This window comes from Penicillium riverlandense (genome assembly GCF_028828495.1).
Source record: "Penicillium riverlandense strain IBT 135883 chromosome Unknown utg000011l_segment0_segment0, whole genome shotgun sequence".
Lineage (NCBI taxonomy): Eukaryota > Fungi > Ascomycota > Eurotiomycetes > Eurotiales > Aspergillaceae > Penicillium > Penicillium riverlandense.
Window position 1 is genome coordinate 629,168 of NW_026643201.1, and position 18,949 is coordinate 648,116.

The following is an 18,949-nucleotide window of genomic DNA, read 5'->3' on the forward strand; positions in this document are numbered from 1 at the left end:
CGGTGCCAATGGTTCGCCTTCTTCGCATTGCAAACGTGATTGTCACAAGTTCCCTGAAGGGGACCAGCTTGAGACTTCGCAATCTCTTCTGCAGTGCGGAGCCGGCATTCGTGCTTAAAGCACCGATAGTATTCGTTGCAAATTACTTGGTTAACGTCCTCTGGGGGATTGGGGCACCACTTGGTCACCTCTTCCTCATTGCACACGGGATTTCCACAAGGCCCCTGAAGGAGACCAGTGTAGTACCTGGCCACTTGTTCAGCAGTCCGATGTTTCCCATGTAACCGGAAGTAATTCCAACATTTAAGAGCTCGTCAGCCGCGGTCTCTTCCCACCCCCAGACGGCCCATTTCCACCTCCAGATCGCGCTTTTCGCGGCATCTTGCGAACGAAATTCGATGCCAGATGAAAGATTCGTGTCAATTGAGTACGACAACTCGACAAGGTTTAGGTGAAGGGATACTGGAATATCTGGACATCCCAGTCCCGCACTGCAATTGTGACATGTAGTTTAATTACTTGCTCCGCACATCTTCCTCCTCTTTCGTCGGGGCACGTCCAGTATGATTGTAGCCCAGGTGAAGGTCATGTTCGCGCAAGTTGCGAGTCATTGCGGAACAAGTCAACGTGGGAAGGCCGAGATAATTGCAGAGGATAAATGGCTGTAGACCACTCAGCACTAGGAAGCAATGCTGGTGCGTCGACCGTGGACTGGAAGGAACGGTTCAGGTTGCCATGAATGAGGCAGTCGAAGCGCTCCTCGAACTCCCCGCTCACACAGAAGACACAAGGGCAAAGATGGCCATTATTGACGCAATTCTCCACACAGTTGTTGTAGAGTTGCCCGTCTGGGGGTCGTTGACCATGGGAGGTGATAAGGATGGCCTCCCAGTAGCGAGACTGGGTCTAAAGCGTCGGAATGTCCTTGAGGGCGACACAACGGAACATGCCGAAGCATCTGCGTCCACTCGCTGATTCAAAGTTGCCAAGTTTTGTTGACGGGTTATACTGTAGCCGAGACAAATCCGAGACGAAGATTGCAAGTTGCTGCCGGCGGGAGGACTGGCGCCACCGTTCCCAGTCATACTCCTTCCACATTTGCTTGCAGTGTATCGCTTGTGATTCGCGATTCACAGAGAACCGATAGATGCACATCAGATGGGCGCCCCGCTGGCCCCAAGCGGTTTCCAGCTGTTCCTGAAGTGACTTGGTGGTCGAGTACAGAACTCGGTGCACGCCTTTGCAGGTTTCTCGAGCTTAGCATGGATCGAGGAATAGACGATAAAAGCCTCGCTCTCATCGCCCCTGCATGCCATGTTGATGGAGAATGCACTTGCGATAAGGTTTGCCAGAACCAAGTGCTTGATCCGCTGATACTTAAGACACACGTTGCTGCGACATAAATGACCATCAGATTGATGCCGTCGTTATATAGGGACTGGATATATGCATTGTTCGGGAAGGCCAGGTATTCGTTGGTTGTCGCTATTTCATATAAATAGAGAAAATCTTGCTTTGACGCCCGTTGAGGGCCAAACTTGATGGGAAAGCGCGAATTCGAAGAGTAATAATGAGGGTGGAGAAGGAAAGAAAAGAGGAGGAGGGAAGAGGGAAGGAGCTCCTCTTTATAGACAGAAGGTACAGCAAGCAAACACCAGACGAAGCAAACAACAACACATGACCATTGTCTGCCTGTGTTTGATACCTTCTGGCTCTGATGGACTTTTTCTGCATTCTTTTTCGTGGAGAGATTGCACAAACATGCCATCACTCCTCAAAATATGCATGATATTCAGTCTGTCAGAATAAGGCCGCACTTGCACAAGGCCCGAGATTCACGTTCGCCTTGACAAAGTAATACACGCCAGTAAGCTGATCCGCAGCACGTCTTCGCTCCACTTTTTGACATGTAGCATATGTATGTACCTTTGCACTTCCCAGAGCTGTGCAGGACACGAACAGTAACTAATGCTTTCCTAATCCAGTACTTTATTCCACCACGGCTTCGTGCATGAGGAATGCCGGGCGCGCCTCTAGCGCTGGAGTGTTTAGCTTCGCTTCGATCCTGTCACGCAATCACCGCCTGCCGTGACATCTTGCATCCCGCTCTGACAGCTTGACTTTATTTATTTGAAGAATTTGCTAGGACAGCTGGGCGAGCGATTTCTTGCATTCTCTTTGTTTCTTCCGAAGGGAAAACATTGCAAAGATGACCATCCCCCAGCAACGACGGAAGTGGTACTACCTTCAATGGTTTGCAGATACCGATGCCAAGGAAGAGAGGCAGCTCATTCTGAAGCTGGACTTGTTAATTGTTCCCTATGCATTCCTTGCGTATTGGACAAAGTACATCGACCAGGCGAATATCAGTAAGGCCCCTACAACGAGACATCATCCACCTACACCTGATCTTACAAGAATTTTGCAGACAATGCCTATGTCTCTGGTCTCAAAGAGGACCTCAACTTGCAGGGAAATGACCTAGTTCAACTGCAGACCATATACACAATCGGGGCGGTCGTGGGGCAGATTCCCTTCGGCTTCTTATTCACCAAGCTCCCAATGTATTGGTTGATTCCGTTTATGGACATTGCCTGGGGCATTTTCACGCTGCTCCAGTACCGAGCCTCTTCATATGCGGAGATGGCCGCTTATCGCTTTCTGGTCGGGTGGTTTGAAGTGGGTGACAAGATCCTATCCAATGGTACTCGCTGACTTGACCCAGGCAGCTTACTATCCGGGAATGCATTATATATTTGGTAACGCGCCAAATAAACTTGCTGGTATTTTCATACTCATTTTATTCTAGGCTCATGGTATCGCTCCGACGAGATCTCCAGAAGGGGAGGATGTTTCTACGTTGGCTTGACCCTTGGCACAATGACGGCCAGTTTAATCCAATCCGGGGCATCTGGTCGTCTGGATGGTGTCAATGGTCTCGCGGGTTGGCGCTGGATGTTCATCCTTTGTGCAATCATCACCATCCCCATTGCCATAATGGGTTACTTGTTCCTGCCAGGCACTCCAGACAAACCCAACCGACTAATCCTGAAGGAAGAGGACATCCAGCTCGCCCAGAAACGCCTTGAGCGTGCCTCGCATGGTACCAAAGAAGAAGTTCTTTCCTGGCGTATATTCACCAGGCTCTTCCGAAACTGGCGGTTTTGGGCCATGCTCTGGCTAGATATTCTTTTCTGGAATGGCAGTGTCAATACCACAACTGGCGGATACCAACTGTGGCTGAAAAGTCTGAACCGGTATTCGACTAGCAGGCTGAACGAGCTAGCCGCCATCTCTCCGGGACTAGGTATGTTCTACACGCTCGTGATCTGCTTCGCCTCAGATCTGCTTCTTGGCCCTGCTTGGGCCATCACCGTTGCCCATATCTGGAACATTATCGGCTGCATTATCTTGGTGATTTGGACTGTGCCCGAGTCGGCGCTGTGGTTTGCTTTCCTTACCACTTTCTCTGCTGTGGCCATGTCCAGTGTCCTCTACGGCTGGATTAATACCCAGTTGCGCGCCTCGCCTGTTGAGCGTGCGTTAACTCTCGTCACTGTTAATGCTCTCGCTCAGTCTACGACAGCCTGGACTCCGCTGTTGGTGTTTAAGACTGTTGAGGCGCCGCGCTTTACCAAGGGCTATTCGTTTGTCCTGGGCAACGCTATCTGTTTGATTGCTTTGGCTCATGTGATTCAACATTTTATCTCACGCGAGGAGTATGGAACCGATTTTTCTCTAATTGACCTTTTCTGACACTGGCTTTTTAGGAAACAGGCTGCCAACAGGAACAGTCTTGCTGGATCTACTTCTGGAGACTCGAATCAATTGGAATCTGGGGTTGGCACAGATAATTTACAGGAGAAGGAAGAGCAGAAGTTATGAGTGGTGTTGAAATACGTCGTTGGGTGCATGCATTCCGGACAGAAGTGTATAGATGCCTGGACTTTCCGTATAGATCAGTCAATCGCCAAAAGCAGTAACCCGAACAGAAACTCAGTCATTCCCACCAAACTATGACCTCTCCTATCCCAAATTAATTTTGTCCTTATTACTAGCCTCGGAAAATACACACCGTCACTGGTAAAGTTCAAATCCCGAGACCCCTGTCCGTGGAGCCTCGATCCTCAATACAAATCCCGGGGATCCACCACGATCAAGAGCCACCGTTTCTGCCTTGCTAAGCTGTCAAGTACAGACTTCCCCACATACGATAGCATGTTATGCGCCTATTGGATGTTGTTCTGAGGGTTTTATAGGCGTCGGAGTATGAGCGAGGGACGCCGTCACGCCATCGGACACCCGATGATGACATCCATTCCTGCGACGCAAGATATCCTGTGCCCCTCTTCTACCTACTGTACGCCTATTAGAGAGATGAAGGCTGTGAGATTATGGTATTAATGCAAATGCGGTAGGATACGATGGCTTTTGTTTGCGCTTTCTGTGGAGAAGATGGCGAATGTCTTGTCATCGGCGAGGCGAACAAGGTACATTCCTCGTACACAGCACCAAATCTAGTCACATCTCCCTCACGCTTCGGAGCTGTGCCGCTCATCCCACTCTGACAAAGATGATGGCGTGAGAACCACCCACGATGGCCGAATGTTGAGACCCTATACGCTGTAGGTACTCGTCGGTGTGAATAGCATACCCTCCGAGGTCTTGTCTCCGCCGCACCAGAGAAAATTTCTAGTAGTCCAGTTTATATAATATTACCCAGCCCTTGGAACCTCAATTACTCAAATTACATACATTTCTAGAAATCACGCCAACCCGAAGAAAGTATCACCATGGGAGACGCGAGCGTAGCTTCTGGACAGAATGGCAGCAATAGCACCAGTGCCAATGGCAAGAAACACATTTTGATCAATGCGTTTGATATGTATACCGTGGGCCATTTGTCGCCGGGACAGTGGAAGGTCAGCTGTGCAGATGTTACGAGAAAACAATTGACTGATCGGCTGCTTTCTTGCAGAACCCCAAAGATAAATCGGCTACAAAGAACAACCTCGAGTACTGGATTGAGCTGGCAAAACTGTTGGAGCGAGGTGGAATCAATGCTATTTTCCTGGCGGACACCACCGGCGGTCATGAGACATACGAGGGCAAGGTGGGTGTCTTTGCCTGTGAACTGCATTCAGGGCTGACGTCGTGACAGTTGGACAACTGCATGCGGAGAGCAGCTCAGTGGCCAGTTGGAGATCCTACAATTGTATGTGTTGATTAGCTCTAAACAGAAAATCGCGGCTGATGGAGTATAGCCTATCTCTGCGATGGCAGCCGTGACCCAAAACCTGGCGTTTGGCATCACAGCCTCCACCTCATTCGAGGCACCGTTCCTAATGGCTAAGCGCTGGTCGACATTGGACCATCTCACCAATGGTCGGATGGGCTGGAACATCGTAACCTCGTACAAGAAGTCGGCGTTCCAGGCTATTGGACTGAACACTCCGATCGAACATGATGAACGGTATCTCCAGGCGGATGAATACTTGCGGGTTCTCTATAAGTGCGTCGCCTCCCTGTCTGATGGTACCAAACTGACAAAACTATGTCAGACTATGGGAAGGTTCTTGGGCCGACGACGCGGTCTCGCCCAATCCCGAAACAGACTCGTATATCAACCCGGAGAAGGTCCGCGAGATCAACCACAAGGGCAAATACTTTTCGCTGAAGACGCGACACATTGTCGATCCGTCTCCCCAGCGGACACCGTTTTTGTTCCAAGCTGGGACATCACCCGCTGGGTCGGCATTCGCCTCAACCCACGCAGAAGCAATCTTCGTCACCTCGCACTCGCCCGAGGTGCTGCGACCCAAGATCGCGAATATCCGCAAGCAGGCCGCCGAAGCAGGCCGTGATCCGCAGTCTATCAAGTTCTTTGGCACATTCACGCCAATAATAGGACGAACGGACGAAGAGGCATGGGCCAAGTACGAGGAATTGAAGAAGCACGCTTCTGTGATCGGGGGACTGGTCCTCTTCAGCGGCTGGACGGGCATCGATATCTCGACGATCCCGCTGGATGAAGAGATCACCCCCGCGCACTCGCTCGAGGCCGGCAAGGTGACTAGTATTCTAGACTCGCTGACGAAGACGAGCAAGAATGTACCGAAGTGGACGCCGCGCGTCGTGGCGGAGAAGGCTGCCATCGGTGGACTGGGGGCTGTGACTATTGGGAGCCCTACCACTGTGGCAGATGAAATGGAACGCTGGGTCCGTGAGGCTGATCTTGATGGATTCAATATTGGCCATGTCAGTAATCCTGGCACCTTTGAGGATCTGATTGATCTGGTTCTTCCAGAGTTGAGAAAGCGTAGGCTGTACCCTGAGGAGTCGGCTGGCGAGCCCCTGACTGCTCGTGAGAAGGTGTATGGGAAGGGCCAGAAGGGGCTTCGAGACGATCATCCTGGGAGTCGGTACAAGTATGATGTGTACCAGGAAGAGCTACCATATGTTCAGGGTAATTAACTGAGAGGTAACATTTACCCTCAAGAATAGTGGTCTGCATCCTGTATACAGAGTACATACTTGAGGTACCGGCTAGCGGATTTTAGGATGCACTTGAATGATCCCTCTTTCCATTTTAAAACTCAGCTCAGAGAAGTATTGATAGGAACATCACACACTTTACCTAGGGAGCCGTGCGCCCACCTATACCTCCAGCCTTTTAATCAACACGGGCCGTGTGAACGATTCATCAATACATAGAATCCATAATATAGTACATGAACATGTCATTGACACAGATGATCCAATCTGCAAGACACGATACGATGAAAGTCGCAGTTCTCGTTCAGCTCGCTCAACTGCCCTCACCTAATGATTCCACTCCCTCCCAACCACTCAGTGATAGGGTCCACTTTAAATGGATGTTTGTGTAACCACCATCTAAGAACAAAATGGTTAGAGATGCTCCTGTTGATGCTCCTAGGATAGATGAGGGAAAACATACTGGCATATCTTGTAGTCCAGGAAAGTCAGCAGCGCTAAGTAAATTCCCAGCTGAACGATAGAGAACCGGCCCGTTTGCGAAACTGTCACAGCAGCCAAGGCCACAGCCAACAGCGCATTTACCCAGACCACGGGATGATCATAATTCCACTTTGCGATCTTCAATGGGCCGGGTGCCTTATGCTTTCTCAAGGCATACCGTTTCCAGTTCTTCCGGAGAATGTCAGGGGCGTCTGGCGGTACTGGCGGTAGTACATCATGAAGTTCGGATGAACCGGGTTGTTGCACACTTTCGATGAGCTTCCGTAGTTCTACCGGGTCGCTGGGCGGCTCCCAGGAAGACGCCGCGGCTGCGTCCATCTGTGTTGGGGTGCTGTCGCTTTGCCCAGAAGCTCTAATTGTTCCCGAGTTGGTAGATGAGTCTGTGCTTGAAGTCGGCATCATAGAGAGCTTAGAATGGGGTTTTTGTAGTGTTCAGGGTCATGTCGTGACATTAGGCCGCGACGAGGGATAACTGGACCTTTACAAGAGCTGTTGCCTTGAAACCGACACCAAACCTGATGCAATAACCGTTTTATTACTTTGCCATCTGTCTTGCCATCGTTTTGCCACCGCTTTGCCACCAAAACATGAAACGTAGAAAACGATGGGGATATGGGGCCTGAAACTAGCACGGCGGTCGATCCACTGGTATCACGACCTCAGTGGTTAAGCCTGACTAATCATATAATTAGTTTTCAGCCATAGTTATTAAGAAGAAGAGGGCAATCCTTTTAAAAGATAACCAGAAAGAGAGTACATGAAGACACTGAAAGATTCAAGATTGTCGTAGTTATAATTAGGTACAGATGGTATACAAGCGCACTTAGTTTAGCACGTGCTGACATACATTATTTGAATTGTCTGGCATTTTTCTAGTGTCCAGACATACAGATATACAGGATCGAGGGTGACGGTGGCTAGGGAGGGGTTTATAGTGACAGTGGTCATTGGAAACTCTGTCGGTCTATTTCAACTATCACATGAGGAACAGAAGATTCAGAAGACAACATCACCACCCCAACGTCCTTTCCTGGCAAGGCGTTGGGAGATGGGTCTTTCTCAGGGCTTTTCCCCATACTCATCCCAACTAATCTGGCTGAAGAATACTGCCATTGCAAACACGCGGTAATTGTCTGCATTCTTTAATGCAAGTTGACCTGGCTGCGAGGCGATGATGGCACAATTTTCCCAACCGTACCCAGCCTCGCCATTACCCATGTCGGTATCGCCAACTAAGAAGTGTAAAGATAGTCAGCGTTGTCGCTCATAGCTTTCTTCTTAAGGCGGCGATCACGTACTTCCTTTGCCAATGTAATGAAGCATCTCGTGCTGGAATTCTGCCCCTGCTGTTTGAATGTCGTCCATGTGCTTCCCTGATGGCCACGAGCCTTGCTGCCCCTCCAGTGTGGAAAGAGTAGGTTGATCAAAACATTGGTCGCACATCATGATCAAGTGAGATACCGTCCAAGTTTGGGCCCTGCCAGGATCATCGCAGAGACTCTTGCCGGCAAGACTTTTTCCGTTGCGCGTTTGTTCTGTGATAATAATCTTTCCCGGTTCAATGATATACCGGCCTTGATCATCCTTCTGAGAGAAGTATTTCGAGACGTATTTGTCTGCATCTTATCAATGCATTTGGCCAAGATGTTTGTGAAAGACAGTTCGAGGGTCATGTGCATACCAACTGGTTCTGTGTTTCCCTTATAACCCAGGTCCTCCCAAGTGGCAACGTATTGCCAATCCTTTCCTCCACAAGTCAATTTCCCGCCGTTGACGCTATTGCTATTCAATTTTTCGTTGGCCAATTCGTAGTTCGCTGGGCGTTTGGGGTTAGAACTATGAAACAGTTTGGTCAGAACTCATTGACTCTCACTTTTAGCCTTGGTCAACGTGTCTCTGCCAGAATCATCAATCCTAAAGCGAAATCCCGCATAGATCATTGGCTTATCCAGCTGAACCCCCCAGATAGCACTGGCTATTTTTGCGATGCGTTCGTCGTTCCCACCTGACCAGAATAGTTTCGGTTCTAGAAGGACGTTGATAGCTGCTATAGCCTTGTCGTTGAGCATAACAGCCTCTTGGACCATTGTATCGATAGGTTTCCCCACGCAATTTCCATCGGTACCGCTGGGAATCGTTTCAAAAAGGTTTGTTGCGGTGATATCGGCTTGGCCATGGCCGACGAACAGGCCGAGACCTATAGCTAGGAACAAAGGTCCGAAGTTAGAAAACTTCATGGCTAAGAACTTGACGGGCGGTTCATGAGCAAGGCCCAAGATACGTTGCGAGACACGGAAGCGTGGGCGTCTTAACATAATCCTATATACTTAATGCATGGTTTCAATTTAGCCTCATACCGCCACCCGGGGCCAGTTTCAAGATCCCGCCGATGGCGTTTCGTCCCGCTTCTGATGCCAGGTGATAGGGCACGAATGAGAGACTATTAGCATGGTATAGAACCCTACAGGGAATTGCGGGTCCCTGCAGAATCCTTAATCGGGGGCGAACTGGCCACCATCTCCCCATTAAGAATAAGAGTAAGCGCTAACACCATGATAGTAGTTGATCTGGTTTTCTGGATCCTGATAATGATCGGTAGCGTGGCGGAGCTAGCCCTAATATTGCCACGCTGCGGCCCCAGATCAGCATAAATGCAACATGAATGCGTAAAGAGTAGTCCGCCGTGCTATAGCCATACTGTTGAAGAGGCGACATATAGCTGCGCTTGTCCCATTGCCTGCGGAAGATGTTGACAGGTCCAGCTCATTCGGAACCGCCAAGTCCCAGCGAGTCAGATCGCGGGCCAAACCCTCCCAACGGGATCCCACGTGCATCTAGGTAGACTAGCTAGTACTTTTGGGCCTCTCTGGTCATACTCAGTGTTATTCAGCGGCAGGATACCCATTATGCTTATCTACCAGTCGAGCGATTACCCTGGATGTGCCAGTGTCACTGCTCCTATCACTGCAATGACCAAGGATGACGGAAGCCATCCTGTCTCCATTGTAATTGGGCTTTCGGAAGGAGGTTGGAAGCGCGTTCAGTCTTGCAAAACGTATAGTTTCACAAGGTACTAAATGACCGGGGACTATTTCACCTCTGGGTTGACGGGGCTGACTGGTTTTTTCCTGGGCCTTCGGAGTACCTATTTATTTATTTACTTTTTTTTTATTTTTTTATTTTTTTTTTTTTTTTAAAAAAAAAACTAAATAGAAACCAAAATAAATTTGGAGACATCAATTTCAAAGGTAGCGCCCGTTGACTAACTCATCAAAACGTGAGTGATAATAGTTAATGGCGGCCTCTACACGGATGTAAAAATAGCCCCCTCGTGACCGCCCGGCGTAGCTGATGCCACTCTAGCATCTAGCCGTAATCTAGCCTCTTCGGGCCAGCTCCAAACACTTGTCACTAACGACCACCCCCATTTCATCATTCTTTTCATCGTTTGTTGTTCGGGAGCAACTCGTGCTTCTGTTTACGACCATCTCATCCCACAATGGCCAGCGTGCAACAAGGCCACTACGGCGAGCTGCATGACGATGAATCCATCTTGGACGATGACCTGATCGACGCCGATAATGATGGTGAGCTATTGCCTCTCGACCCCGTTTCTCACACCTAGTGCTAACTTGCCGCACCCAGCCATCGAAGCCGATGACCCTCTACGCGACTCCGACCGCGCCCCCCTACGAGGCAACATCGAACCCGACTCCGGGTCCCGAGCCGGCGGTGCATCGGGCTATGGCAACTACCTGACCTCCTCAATCCCCGGCGAGGACCGTCGCGCGCCGCAAAATACCCTCGACGAAAGTGTGTGGCAGACCTTGTCGCGTGACATGGTCGCCGTGTGGGAGAAGATGCGCCAGGTCCTCTGGCCCAAGTACCTGCTGGGCGGGATGATGTCGCGCGGTGGCAGTGGCCTCGGCGATGAGGAGACCGGCGGGGCAACGGGATTCGGTCGCAACCTGCGCGGGATCGTGGGTCGCTGGCCGGATGCTGATGTTGTGCTGCAGGGTGGGATGACCGAGGGTTTGCGCGATTGGGATCTTTGGTACGTCTTCTACACAAACAGCGGGGGATATGGCTAATCGGTGGTTGCATGCAGGGGCCCGTTGATTTTCTGTTTGCTTCTGAGCATGTTCTTGTCTATGCGCGCTAAAGGAGACCAATCATCGACGGTCTTCTCGGGTGTCTTCTCGATTGTCTGGATCGGAGAGGCTGCGGTGACTCTCCAGATCAAGCTTCTGGGCGGCAAGATGTATGTGATGTCTTCTTTATACTTTGGGCATCTGCTGATCTGTCTTTCTACTAGCTCCTTCTTCCAATCGGTCTGTATCATCGGCTACACGCTCTTCCCCATGGTCATTGCGGCTCTTCTCAGTGCCTTCGGACTTCCTACAATCGCGCGGATCCCTGTCTACCTCGTCCTGGTGGCGTGGTCGCTCGCGGCGGGTGTCAGCATCCTGGGAGGATCGGGCGTGGTGCGCAATCGGGTGGTCATCGCGGTGTTCCCGCTGTTCGTGTTCTATATTTCACTCGGCTGCCTGTGTTTCATTAGCTAGGGGTCACATGACGGAGCACAATGCGAGGGTTGGGCTGTTCAGACTGATGGATAGCGAGTGTGTATTAGACTCGGAGGGAATAGTCGTTATTCTCGAATGTATTGTATGGATTGACTCTGTTTATTGCTGCTTATTGAGGCAAATGACGGTTGCGCTCTTCACTGCGGGGCCGAGCGGTGACTAGGGCGACACCCAAACAACTTCTAATCTTCGCTCTCCCTCTCTCCCTTCCTTCCCTTCTCTACCTTTTCCTGGCCCTTGTCCTCTCTTTGCTCCGAACCTGTTTCATCGCTGGCCCCCGATTCTCCTCTATTTTCGTCACCTGGATCGATCTCTCTCTGTGTCATTGAGTCGGCTCGGATTCGGCCCATCTGATCTGAGCGGCGCTCTACTACACACAACCACAACAACCAACCCCTCCTACCGTCCTCTTACCCGCTCCTCGCCTTTCTTGTAACTTGTACCCGACTCTACCTTTCGCAAACCCTCCATCACCAGTGCCGTGGTGGCCTCTGACGGTACATCCCCCATGTTTGACATTGGGACGCAAGGGAAGCTGATGCTGATATCATAACCAAGCAGAGGCTGAGCCGACAGCCATGGCGCGACTGACAGGTAAGTGACTCAGTTGATTTCACCTTCCATTCAGAAATCTTCCACATGCGCCAGCTTTGATCCGGCTCTCGTGCTAACTCTGATTCTTCGCAGCCGAAGAGGCGCAGTCCCCTCCCTCGGAGAACGACGGCGGCGAGCGTCCAGTTCGCAAACAGCTCAAAGAAACCACCATCGAGTCTGCTCCGCTCCCCTTGAAAGCACAAACCGAAGAGAACGGCGGCAACAGCAGGTCCAGTAGCCAACGCCGCAAGCGCTCCTTCGAAGAGTCCCGCGACGACAACGACGAGGCAGCTGGAAGTAGCCCGAACTCCAGCCCCAACGCTAGACGGAAGCGCTCACGCGATTGCACCCCGGAGAATTCGGAGCCTTCCAAGATTGCCAAGAACAAGGGTGCGCAGTCCAGTGCCGACAACCCGAAAGTGAGTTCCCGTGATCCTCGACGCCGGCCCAAGGTGGCCGCGAGCCCTCCCCAGCGTCATCCTCCCCCTGTTTCTCGGATCAAATATCCTCTCCTTCCTTGCAACTACATCCTCCCGCAGACCCGCGCCTTTGGCCTGGAAGACGACGGATCCCCGGCTCCTTCATGGGCCTTTTCCCCCCTCTCGGATGAGCTCCCCATACAGGAGAGCATTGAAACCGATGATGATGATTATGCCAACACGATTTCGCAGGCTGCCCCCGTCGGCGAATCCGATGATGACGACACTGAGCTCCCCGAAGCCAACAATCCCAACGTGAGTGCCAATTTTCCTTCTTCTTCCCATCAAATTCCTGGATTCAACGTGGACGATTTGAACGCTGTGGACGCCCCTTCCGGTAACCCTGTCAACGCTGCGGAGGGATCTCCAGCCAGATCTGGCAAATCCACCCCCGCCAGTTCTGTGGAATCCGAGAACTCCGTGAACCCCGAGGTCCCTGGTTTTGTTCGAGGATTTGAGCTTGGATTTTTTCTCTCCACCTTTCTCTTTACCGCGAGGGTCGAGCTATCAGACCAGCAGCGTTATGAAGCTTTTGCGTACTGGATTTCGGGTCTTGTCGCGAACTCCTGGGCTCTCTATCCCGATCCTTCCTCTGGTCCTGTGATTCCTACCCGTGTTGTTCCTGCTCCTGTGACTCCGGAACCTCGTGGGGCAAACGAAGAGAGCCTGCAGACTTCCTGGGCCACAGATGACGAAGGCGATGAGCCAATTGTCAAGGAGGAGTCTGCTTCCCCTCTCTGTGCTCGTCCTGCCAGTGAAGAAAGCCCGTGCGGCTTCTGGCCTAAATATCGGCCACTTGAGGATGCGGGCATTGAGAGTCTGTCCACATACGTTCCCACCATGGTTGACGAGAACACTGAGGAACGGAATATGCCATCTGAGCCTGCAGGAGCAGTCATCCCTTCTGGACACCCAAGCGCCACAGCCCCATCCGGAGATACCCTCAGTCCTTACCAAAAAAGCATTACCCAGTTTATCACGTCATCAGAACGGGAAGACTCTGAGTTCCGCAGAGAATTCTCCGAGCCCGTGCTTTATGACTATTATGACAATTATGCCAACCTACTCTCACAGGATCCCGCGATTGACCCCGAAGCCCCCACGAACCCGAATCCTACAAGACCGAAGAAGAAAAGAAGTCGTGAGCAGCTTGAAAAGGACCGATCGACTAGGTGCGACAACGGGACCTCGACCACTGACGATCTCCCCAAGACCGCGCCTGCCGGCGAGAAACCTGCGAGTGGCGAGGAGCCCGAGAAAAAGAAGCATCGTGACAACTCTCAGGAGCGCGATACGGCGGCTACTAACAATGTATGTATCTCCTGGAGTCGCTTTTGATCTCCTACTGAGATTCTGGTAGGCTTTCGCTGCCAGTGCATTCGGCAACATCTCCTCTACTTCGCCATTTGCTGCTTTAGGTTCCGCGAAACCCAAGACCACCACTGAAGAACAGCCCGCCTCTACGTCTGCGTTTGCGTCGTCCAGCTTGGCGGGCTTTGCTAGCTCCGCGCAGTCTCCATTTGGCTCACTGGGCGCGTCCTCTTCGTCTGTCTTCAAGCCAACTGACTCCACTCCCAAGGGTGGACTTGCGTCTCCGTCCAAAACCTCAGGATTTGGTGGCCTTGGCTCCGGTTTCTCCGGTGTCGGCGGTGGCTTCGGCGCCGCAGCAAAACCGGGCGGTCTCACCAGCTTTGCCTCTCCCAATGCTCCAACCACTTTTGGTGAGTCGAAGGCCAAGGCATTCGGTGCCGAAGAATCTGAAGACGACGAGACTGGCAACGACGAAGACGAAGACGAGCCTACAGCGGGCGCCTTTGAGGAAGAAAAGACCGATGAGCGATTCTTCCAGCAGACCAGTATGCATTACCTACTTCATCTTAGATGACATGTACTGACACCATATCTCAGTCGAGACCGGCGAGGAAGAGGAAGAAAACCTTTTCGCATGCAAGGCCAAGTTGTTCCACTTCTCCGATAAAGAGTGGAAAGAGCGTGGCATCGGCACATTCAAGATCAACACGAAGAAGGACTCCGACGGAAAGCTCGGCGCTCGGATGATCATGCGCGCTGACGGCGCTTTCCGAGTGATGCTGAACAGCCCCGTTTTCAAGGGCATGAACTTTGGCGATGCAGAGGGTGCCGAGCCGGCTTCCAAGCAGATTCTGCTGGCTAGTCTGGAGGAGGGACGTACCGTTCCCCTGCTCCTGCGAGTAAGTGAGATCATTTCTCTGGTTGTCTTGACCGTGGTGCTAATACTTCACACAGACTGGAAACGAGTCCTCCACCAAGGAGCTTTATGAGACCATGAAGAAACTCATGGAGCAGATTTAGGGATGAAGACCGACCAACTACACTTACAACTTGGAGAAGAATCTTTTTGCCAGAGACGTTTGTTTGTTTAAACGGAGAGCGCGTTACAGTATTTGTTTGGTGGGAGGTGGTGCTGGGTACATTTTGCATTGATGAAAACACTCTGTTCTGTTAGCGACGAGCAAGTACGAATACATGCTGGACTTAAATGCTTCTCTTGCCACCAACAACAATAACTAGTAATCTGATACTGTACTACTTGTCTGGTTATGGTTAAATGGAGCACGTGACTCCGCGTCCGTTTGGTCCCGCGCATGCGCGACAGCCAAGGAACCACCCAACTCCAGGACAGGCAGGATGGAGCATCGTGATGGCCGGCTCCCTGGCAGACTCCGCTCCAAGTGCACCATCTCTCAAGCGGAAACGAAGCGACCAAGATGAAGACTGCGCGCAGTTGTTCACAGTGCCCGTCCCGTCGTCGCGCACAGCGCTAGATTCGACCACCGGAACAGCGACGCGGACGAGCCCCCCAAACACAGATCCTCTCCCAGAAAATAGCAAGAAAAAGAAAACAACACGGAGCGAAAATTCCGGATCGTCGAATCCCCGAACCAAACCCCCGAAGAAGAGAACTCCATCCGCGCCATGGCCGGAGCCCTTCAAACGTCTATCCCACACCCATCGCGCCCTGAATCTCGTCTACACCTTCTGCTGCACACGCAAGCACTTTGCCACTACATTCGACAACATTAAGAAGGCGGTCCAGGCACAACTAGGTCAAGGGTGCGAACTCACAGTCGAGGATGTGGCGCGGGTCAGAGTGCTTGTTCCGCGGGCCGTACGGTTCGAGTATGTGGATGAGGCAAAACTGGAGGTTCTGACCGCTGGAGAACAAGAGACGATGGAGTATGGTCTGCACAAGAGACCTGGTCTGATATCTGCGCCGGATGTAAATGATGCCGACGACGCCGACGCACCCACGGAAACCAGGAAGGATGTCTTATTATTTGAGTTTGTCGATCGGGATCTGAAGCGTGAAGTGCAACATCCCAAGACGGGGGAGCCGTCGAAGCCTGTTCGACGAATGAAAGATGAAGATCTGAAGATGCCGGTCTACAGTCAGAAACAGATGCTTGCTTTGATCGAGAAGCGCAATTCCAAGTTCTCGGAAGCCATCGACGCATTCATGATCCGGTGTGAGGATCAAGGTATTGATCCCGTGGAGACATTGGAACAAGAGAAAGACGCTTTCCTACCTACGCCTCCTACCAGCGGGACAACTACGCCCGCCACCGCGGCCAAGCCGCCTGCTACGATCCCCAAAGAACGCAAGACCATTTCTCAGATCATCGCTGAGATCCGGGAGATGGAATGGTACCATGCCCAGATTGTGCCAGAGGGCCACCGGGTATTTGATGCTCAGGCTCCCGTGTACGGGGACCTATCATTTCAGCTCTCGCAGGACCTTGTCAATGCCCTATACAACACGAAAGGCATTACGCAGCTTTATTCCCACCAGGCAGAGGCGATCAACCACTTGTATGAAGGACACAACGTAATTGTCTCCACCTCGACGAGTTCGGGCAAATCACTCATTTACCAGATCCCCATGCTGCACGAGCTGGAAAAGGATCCGAACAGCAGAGGCATGTATATATTCCCCACAAAGGCCCTAGCTCAAGATCAGAGGCGCAGTATGATGGATCTGCTGCAGTATATGGATGGCCTACAGCATACCGTGGTCGAGACCTTCGACGGGGACACGCCTATGGGGAGTCGGAATATGATTCGCGAAGAAGCGCGCATCATCTTCACCAATCCAGACATGCTACACATTACGATTCTGCCGCAGGAGAGCTCATGGCGCACATTCTTGAAGAACCTCAAGTTTGTGGTTGTTGACGAACTGCATGTCTACAACGGCTTGTTCGGGTCGCATGTCGCGCTTGTGATGCGTCGACTTCGCAGGATCTGTGCTGCGGTGGGTAATCGGCATGTCAAGTTTATATCTTGTTCGGCTACGGTTGCCAATCCTGAAGAACACATGAAGTCCGTTTTTGGCGTGGACGATGTGAAATTGGTGGATTTTGATGGGTCTCCTTCTGGTCGCAAGGAATTTGTTTGTTGGAATACCCCATACAAGGACTTGGGGGACCCTACTTCTGGGCGCGGGGACAGCGTTTCTGAGACCGCACGTCTGTTCTGTCAGTTGATTCTGCGGGGAGTGAGAGTGATTGCATTCTGTCGGATCCGGAAGCTTTGCGAGGTCCTCCTGCAGGCAGTGCGAAACGAGTTCCAGGCTCTCGAGAGATTGGAAATTGGCAACTTGGTCATGGGCTATCGAGGCGGATATAGCCCGCAAGATCGACGTCGGATCGAGAAGGAAATGTTTGAAGGCAAACTCATGGGTATCGTGGCGACCAATGCTCTGGAGCTGGGCGTTGACATTGGGTCCCTTGACGCGGTCATCACGCTGGGCTTTCCCTACTCGATTTCCAATCTGCGTCAGCAAAGCGGCCGAGCTGGACGGCGCAACAAGGATTCTCTCTCTGTGCTGATCGGGGACAGATACCCGACAGACCAGCATTACATGCAGAACCCAGATGAGCTCTTCACACGGCCCAACTGCGAACTGCAAATTGACCTGTCAAATGAGCTTATCCTCGAAGGTCATGTCCAATGCGCAGCATTCGAGATGCCCATCCGCCCGGACGAAGACCGTGTCTACTTCGGCGAGCAGCTCCTTGTGCTCGCGGCAACACGTCTCGTCAAGGATAGCCTCGGCTTCTACAGTTGCCATGAACGCTTCCGACCACAACCATCAAGGTGTGTCTCGATTCGCGACACGGAAGACACACACTTCGCGGTAATCGACACAACAAACAACCGTAACATTGTCCTCGAAGAAGTAGAAGCCTCGCGCGCTTTCTTCACTATCTATGAAGGCGGGATTTTCCTGCACCAGGGACACACATATCTTGTTCAAGAAGTCAATGTAGACCAACACTTCGCCCGCGTTGCCCGCGTCCATGTTGACTGGAACACGATGCAGCGGGACTTCACAGATATCGATCCTATCGAGACTGAAGCGATGAGGCTGGTGGGTACAGGTACAGATGCCTGCCGCGCTTTTTTTGGGTCTGTCCAGATCCACGCAGTTGTCTATGGCTTCTTCAAGATCGACAAGCGTGGACGCGTCCTCGACGCTGTCGCTGTCGATAACCCGCCCATCGACATCCTCACTAAGGGCATGTGGCTCGACGTGCCCTCGCGCGCCATCGACATACTACAATCCCGTCACCTCAACATCGCAGCCGCCATCCACGCGGCCGAACACGCCGTCCTCTCACTTCTCCCGTCGTTCGTGATTTCTTCCCCAGGGGATGTGCGCACAGAATGCAAAGTCGCAAAGAAGGAACTCGGCAAGTCCCTCCGTCGAGCCAACGACGCCGACGCGATAGAGAAGAAATTGCAGCCGCCGTCCCGACAACGACCGGCCCGTCTGACCTTTTACGACGCCAAGGGCGGATCCTGCGGTTCGGGAATCGCAAGCAAGGCCTTTGAATTCATAAGTCTTCTTCTGCGAAGGGCTGTGGCGCGCATAGAAGCCTGTGCATGTCTCTCGCCGCAGGGATGTGTCGAGTGTGTGTGCGACGAGAGGTGCAAGGAGATGAACGTCGTTATGAGCAAGGCTGGTGCCGGTGTGATTCTGCGCTGTTTGCTTGGATGGGAAGTGGACGTTGACGCTTTACCGTGGGTTGAGGATGTCGAGGGCGAGGAGTATGGTGGTGGTTCTGGTGCTGAACTTGCTGGTGGATTAGAGACTGTTGTCAGGGCCGGTGAGGTGCCCTGGAAACCCGGGTGTAGACCTGAAGAAGACAAAGTACATAGAAAAGAGGAGTGAGGACGACGCTTCTAATAGTTTCGTTCTATCCGCCTTCCTTGGAAAGCTCTAACACACCTACATCATTTTCTATACCC

At 51.9% G+C, this 18,949-nt stretch overlaps 8 protein-coding genes across 8 annotated transcripts; 6 read left to right on the plus strand and 2 right to left on the minus strand.

Annotated features, from left to right (window-relative positions):
- Nucleotides 1-735: 735 nt before the first annotated feature.
- On the plus strand, nucleotides 736-975 carry N7474_010941 (uncharacterized protein; the record flags this gene model as incomplete). The annotated part of the gene is made up of 1 exon (XM_057202351.1): nucleotides 736-975. One exon carries the CDS (start codon nucleotides 736-738, stop codon nucleotides 973-975), a length of 240 nt encoding a protein of 79 aa, XP_057047635.1.
- A 1,234-nt stretch (nucleotides 976-2,209) lies between these two features.
- N7474_010942 (putative MFS transporter Seo1) lies at nucleotides 2,210-3,885 on the plus strand (the record flags this gene model as incomplete). The annotated part of the gene is made up of 4 exons (XM_057202352.1): nucleotides 2,210-2,369; nucleotides 2,429-2,704; nucleotides 2,810-3,719; nucleotides 3,771-3,885. The coding sequence occupies 4 exons, from the start codon at nucleotides 2,210-2,212 to the stop codon at nucleotides 3,883-3,885; spliced, it is 1,461 nt and encodes a 486-aa protein (XP_057047636.1).
- A 908-nt stretch (nucleotides 3,886-4,793) lies between these two features.
- On the plus strand, nucleotides 4,794-6,474 carry N7474_010943 (xenobiotic compound monooxygenase, DszA family; the record flags this gene model as incomplete). The annotated part of the gene is made up of 5 exons (XM_057202353.1): nucleotides 4,794-4,922; nucleotides 4,979-5,113; nucleotides 5,162-5,215; nucleotides 5,265-5,512; nucleotides 5,562-6,474. 5 exons carry the CDS (start codon nucleotides 4,794-4,796, stop codon nucleotides 6,472-6,474), a joined length of 1,479 nt encoding a protein of 492 aa, XP_057047637.1.
- A 459-nt stretch (nucleotides 6,475-6,933) lies between these two features.
- On the minus strand, nucleotides 6,934-7,317 carry N7474_010944 (uncharacterized protein; the record flags this gene model as incomplete). The annotated part of the gene is made up of 1 exon (XM_057202354.1): nucleotides 6,934-7,317. One exon carries the CDS (start codon nucleotides 7,315-7,317, stop codon nucleotides 6,934-6,936), a length of 384 nt encoding a protein of 127 aa, XP_057047638.1.
- A 741-nt stretch (nucleotides 7,318-8,058) lies between these two features.
- Nucleotides 8,059-9,236, minus strand: N7474_010945 (uncharacterized protein; the record flags this gene model as incomplete). The annotated part of the gene is made up of 4 exons (XM_057202355.1): nucleotides 8,059-8,231; nucleotides 8,298-8,615; nucleotides 8,681-8,815; nucleotides 8,873-9,236. The coding sequence occupies 4 exons, from the start codon at nucleotides 9,234-9,236 to the stop codon at nucleotides 8,059-8,061; spliced, it is 990 nt and encodes a 329-aa protein (XP_057047639.1).
- A 1,262-nt stretch (nucleotides 9,237-10,498) lies between these two features.
- N7474_010946 (Yip1 domain protein) lies at nucleotides 10,499-11,564 on the plus strand (the record flags this gene model as incomplete). Its single annotated transcript, XM_057202356.1, has 3 exons — nucleotides 10,499-10,586; nucleotides 10,645-11,053; nucleotides 11,108-11,564. 3 exons carry the CDS (start codon nucleotides 10,499-10,501, stop codon nucleotides 11,562-11,564), a joined length of 954 nt encoding a protein of 317 aa, XP_057047640.1.
- Nucleotides 11,565-12,148: 584 nt separating this feature from the next.
- N7474_010947 (uncharacterized protein) lies at nucleotides 12,149-14,958 on the plus strand (the record flags this gene model as incomplete). Its single annotated transcript, XM_057202357.1, has 4 exons — nucleotides 12,149-12,179; nucleotides 12,273-13,969; nucleotides 14,019-14,514; nucleotides 14,567-14,958. Coding segments are annotated over 4 exons (2,616 nt in total), but the record flags the coding sequence as incomplete, so codon positions are not given.
- Nucleotides 14,959-15,338: 380 nt separating this feature from the next.
- On the plus strand, nucleotides 15,339-18,872 carry N7474_010948 (ATP-dependent 3'-5' DNA helicase; the record flags this gene model as incomplete). The annotated part of the gene is made up of 1 exon (XM_057202358.1): nucleotides 15,339-18,872. One exon carries the CDS (start codon nucleotides 15,339-15,341, stop codon nucleotides 18,870-18,872), a length of 3,534 nt encoding a protein of 1,177 aa, XP_057047642.1.
- Between the last annotated feature and the right edge of the window lie 77 nt (nucleotides 18,873-18,949).